Raw genomic sequence first — 5364 nt, forward strand, 5'->3', positions numbered from 1 at the left:
GCGCCATAGACTGATACTAAAGTCAAGTATCAGTTGAACATTCCTCCTAGGACTGATCTTCCAACGTTCAGAGGAAGCCACGTACGCTCAAAGTACAGCCGCATTAAATGCAGAGATATCTCAATATCTTATCTCTGCAGAGGTCATTCCTATCTGGTGGCTACTTTTCAGAGATGTCACATCTCCTGTCCTTCAAAGAGAGCCGTTTCCACACAGACAAGGAACCTCGAAGATTGAAGCCTCAACCCAAATTCGAATTGCTCTCCAACGGAAGAAATCTTGAGGACGATTTACGCCAACGGATCTATTCAAGAGTTCTCCTACAAATAGCGCTCGAGGATCACTTCAATCTTCACCGATTCAACGACATAAGCTGAAGCTCTGCCGAAATAGCTACTCAGCCTAAAGCTTAACCGCTCAAAGCTTGAATCGAAGAAGAGAATTCCAAAGCCAAAATCAGTCACTGCTGATTACATACATTCTCTTAGACCCTAGGCATATATTTTGTGTACCCAGAAGCCAAAGGTCAAACTTGCTTCAAAGAACTTGTTCTTTGTAAGTATAGTTGGCACTCGTTTAAACCTCTCCCCCATAAGAGTGTTTGAGTGACTCGGAGTTCAGGAAGGTACTCTGAACTCTGAAAGGGAAATCTGAGCACGAGGTGTGCTTAGCAGGGAAATCCTACGCGAGTTGTGTAGGTGCTGAAATCCTATACGAGGTGTGTAGGTGGGGAAACCCTACGCGAGGTGTGTAGGTGCTGAAGAGAGTTTATCTTCAGTTTACGGTTTGCAGTGCACCAGGCAAGCACTTGCGGAGTGGATTGTTGGTCTGATCAACCAGCCGTGGATGTAGGAAAGAGTTTTTCCGAACCACGTAAAAGTCTCTGTGTTATTTACAGCTTTCAGTTTTACATTCATAACTGTGCTATTTCAATTGATAAAACTGAACACTGACTAACAGCAAAGAGAAACCCTAATCCAACTATCTGCTCCACTGAGGCTATTCGAAACTAAGTTTAATTTCCGCTGCGTGTGATATCAATCTGACTGAACTATCCTCTGATAGTAAGAAAGAGAGATATCATCTCTATCGTTGCAAACACGACTGAAGCCCTTACGTGGATCAGTTAAGTTCTAGTGACTTAACTGATAACTCTTTACTGAAGAGCTTTCAGTATCAGTCGTCAACCCTGTTGGTCAAAACTATTTCGGTTAAACAGGTGTCTGGTTTGCATGCAAAGTTTCTTTTCTATCTCTGACTGAGATCCCTCTGATTGAGGTTGGTAGATAGTCAAAAATAGCCTATAGGTGTATTCCCCCCCCATACACCTATTCGAGACCCCCCGGACCTAACAGACTCTGTTCATACTCATGCTCTTCCTAGAGTTACTTCGGATCACTCTCCCCTTCTTTTGAAATGCCAGAAACTTCAGGCGCAACGGCAGCATTCCTTCAGGTTCCTACACATGTGGGTTTTACAACCCGATTTTTTAGATGTTGTCCGTGGTTCTTGGGAACAAGATTGCAGTATCTCTTGTCCTATTTACACGGTCATGGCCAAGCTCAAGCGCCTCAAATATGTGCTGAAAACTTGGAATAAGGTCACGTTCCGTAAAGTGGAGGTCATGTTGGCTGAGTATCAACAGGAGCTTATAGACATTCAGCAACATATTTCGGTCGAAGGTTACACGGATGACCTGTTCAACAGGGAGGTGCAGGTGCAAGCTAAAATCAACGTTACTCTCACCAAAAAATCCAGCTTGCTCCAACAGAAAAGTCGTGTGAAGTGGTTGCAAGATGGTGATAGAAATACTTCTTTCTTTCACACGATGCTCCGCTATAAACGGCGTCATCACAATATTGAAAGCCTTAGGATTGAGGGAGCTTTGGTTCACGATGAAGCTCTTATTGCAGATCATGTGGTGCAATTTTTCACCACGCTTTTTACTGCTCAAAATTAGTCCGTGAGTGACATTGTTGATGTGGAGGCTATTCTTGACCCGGTTGTTACGGACATTCATAATAGAGTTTTATGTCGTATTCCTGAGGATGAGGAGATTACGGCTGCCGTTTTTGATATGGATGCGCTAAGCTCGCCCGGTCCGGATGGTTTCTCTGGAAAGTTCTTTCAGGTTTGCTGGGCTGTTGTGAAAAAGGATGTGCTTAAAGCGGTGCGTGCTTTCTTTGAGAAGTGCTATCTTCCTTCAGGTTGTAATGCTAACACCTTGGTTCTCATTCCGAAGAAGGATACGATCTCCACTGTTAAAGATCTTAGACCTATTGTTATGTCTAATTTCTTCTTCAAGATTATTTCCAAAGTCTTGGCTACTCGCTTGAGCGCGATTGCTGCTGATACTGTCACTCCCAATCAGTTTGGTTTTATCAAAGGACGGTCAATTCATGATTGTATTATGTTGGGCTCCGAGGGTGTTAATTGCATGAAACGTTCGCATGGTGGCCGTAACATAGCGTGCAAGATTTATATTACAAAGGCTTTTGATACTCTTCGGTGGGATTTCCTTCTTAATGTGCTCCGGGTTCTTGGTTATAATGCATGGTTTATCCAGTGGATTGAGGTGATTCTTAACTCTGCTCGCATATCTATTCTTTGCAATGGTCGTACTTGGGGTTAGTTTTCCTGTTCGCGCGGAGTCAGGCAAGGCGACCCTCTCTCGCCTATCTTGTTTGGTATTGCCGAGGATGCGCTCAGTAAACTATTTTATAATTGTGTGGAGTCTGGACACATCACGCCTATGAGAATGGCTTTAAATCGGCCCTTTCCAACTCACTTATTATATGCGGATGACATCTTACTCTTTTGTCAGGCTTCGACTGCCAATGCTCAAACTATTAAGAAAATTATGACTTATTATGGGGATATTTCTGGTCAGATTTGCAGCATGGAGAAATCTAGTGTCTACTTCGTGGACAAAATTCCCGCTCATGAACAGCGCGCCATCAGAGGGATTCTCCAGTTCGCTCGGGGCACCTTTCCGTTTGTCTATTTGGGGGTGCCTATTTTTTTCGGTCGTGCTCGGGCCAATCATCTGAGAACTATTCATGATCGCATCATTAATAAATTCTCTCGATGGAAAGGAGCTCACCTTTCTATGGCTGGTCGTCTCTGCCTTATCAAGTCTGTCATACAGAGTTCGCTAACTCACTCTATAATGGTTTACCGTTGGCCTCGTGCGCTTCTTGAAGAGTTGGACAGAAAGTGTCGTAATTTTCTATGGACGGGCAACATTCAAAAAGCGGCGACCTGCACTGTCAGCTGGGATAGGGTCAGCGCTTCTTGGGATGAAGGAGGGCTTGGAGTTCGTCCTTTTGGTATTTCGAATAGAAGTTTTCTTATGAAATTAGCTTGGAAGATTATTAAAGGTGTGGATTTTGGCTATGATTTGATGCACACGCGTTATCTTACGGCTCATAGTCGAATCCGCACTCGTACTGCCTCCTCTTCGGTGTGGCTTGGTGTTCGTGAGGAGATTGAGGACATTGTTGATAACACTTATAATCATGTTGGCTCTGGTCACCTCACTAATTTCTGGCTTGATGACTGGATGGGCTACTCTATAGCTGCCAAGTGCGGTGCTCCCCCTTATTTACTTTTCTCCCAGTCTGTTGCGGATTACTTCTTTGAGGGCATATGGCACTTTACTCAAGATTTTGTCAACAATTTTCCGGAAATTGTTTGCGACATATTGCTCACGCCTATTGGGGATGACGCTGACACAAGATTTTAGAAGCCAGCCTTGCATGGGGAGATCACTGCAAAGCTTGCCTTCTCATATCTTGGCAATAAACATCCTAAAGTGAGTTGGGGTAAGTGGATTTGGGAGCGGTATATTCCTACGCGTCGCTCCTTGATTTGCTGGCGGATTATTCATAATAGGTTGCCTACTTATGATAGGCTGATTCGCCAAGGTTTGATCATGCCCAATTTTTGTGTCTTTTGTTATAATCATTATGAAACGGCTGATCACATTCTTTGGAGCTGTGACAAGGTGGTGCAAGTTTGGAAGGAGTTCTTCACTTGGTTTCAGTATGAGCAGGCGCTTAACTTCCTGGATGTTCATAGTATGCTCGTGGATTCGTGGAATCGGAAGCTCAGCACCCAAGTCGGTGCTTATTGGAAAGCTGGTATCATAACCCTCCTTTGGGCTCTTTGGACCTCCCGTAATAACTGCATCTTTGAGGATATGGAATGGCGGGGGCAACAAATTCTTCATACTGTTCGGGTGGCTTTTCTTGAGATTGAGGCCAATTTTTCTCATATGGGACATATCAATAATAATTGGACTGACTACACTATTATCCGTGCTATTGGTATCTCCTCTAGGACCGCGCCTCCGCCGGATATTATTAATGTTCATTGGTGGCCGCTAGGCGCTCATTGGATAAAAGTTAATACTGATGGATCTGCTCTTGGGGCTCCCGGTAAGATCTCTGCGGGCGGAGTCTTTCGCGATAAATGGGCTTGGGTTCGTGGCTGCTTTCATGTTAAAGGGAATATCGGCTACGCGTTTGAGGCGGAACTCCTCGCTGTTATTCATGCCATTCAAATTGCCCATCGAAGAGGTTGGTTACATCTCTGGGTGGAGACGGATTCCACTTATATTGTTCACATTCTTGCTTGTTGTTCCAGTAATGTTCCTTGGAAATATATTGCTGCTTGGCGCGAGGTTCTTCGTCTCCTTCATGATTTTCAGTTGCAAGTTTCTCATATCTTCCGCGAGGGTAACAGCGCTGCCGATATTATGGCTAATAACAGCCGGGAGGAAGGATGGTGGCCTTACGAAATTGATGCTATTAAAGATGCGGTTCGTCGAGATATGTCTACTCATAGTCATCTTCGTATTAAGCATTAGCCTTCTTAATGTTTCAATCCCTTTGGATTGGAATTGGTGGTTTTGGCTGGACCCTTTTTGGTTTGATCAAGCTTGGCACTCGGTCTCTAACAGTTGGTGCGCTTGCCGTGGCTTGAATTCTTCTTCTGTCTGGAATCGTTTCTCTAGACTTTCTTCGAACACGTTATATGCGTTGCTCTTCAGTAGGTGTTCGTTCTGGATGTGGTGGTTTGGGGCGACTGCTCAGTTTTTTATCAGTCCTCGGGTGCGCTCGGGATTGAGGCTGGCTCGTGTTTGCCCTGCTGGTTGGCCGGCGATGGATGATTCTCTTCATCGGCGGGATCTTTATTCAGACAATGAGCTTAGGTCGGTGATGCGTTGGCTCCGGCTCTTTTCTGAGCATAATGATTCTCTTCTTGGCTGTGTTTCTCTGGTCTTCTTCGCCTCCTGCTTTAGCCTCCTTGAAGTCTCCATTTCTTGGGATTGGAATTTGAGTTCTTTTTTCTGCTGTTCAG

The 5364-nt window shown here is 44.7% G+C and overlaps 1 protein-coding gene across 1 annotated transcript; it reads left to right on the forward strand.

Annotated features, from left to right (window-relative positions):
- Positions 1–1552: 1552 nt before the first annotated feature.
- Positions 1553–3745, forward strand: LOC131023278 (uncharacterized). The gene is made up of 3 exons (XM_057952824.1): positions 1553–1717; positions 1961–2575; positions 2825–3745. The coding sequence occupies exons 1-3, from the start codon at positions 1553–1555 to the stop codon at positions 3743–3745; spliced, it is 1701 nt and encodes a 566-aa protein (XP_057808807.1).
- Positions 3746–5364: the final 1619 nt, after the last annotated feature.

This window comes from Salvia miltiorrhiza, chromosome 4 (assembly GCF_028751815.1).
Source record: "Salvia miltiorrhiza cultivar Shanhuang (shh) chromosome 4, IMPLAD_Smil_shh, whole genome shotgun sequence".
NCBI classification, from domain to species: domain Eukaryota; kingdom Viridiplantae; phylum Streptophyta; class Magnoliopsida; order Lamiales; family Lamiaceae; genus Salvia; species Salvia miltiorrhiza.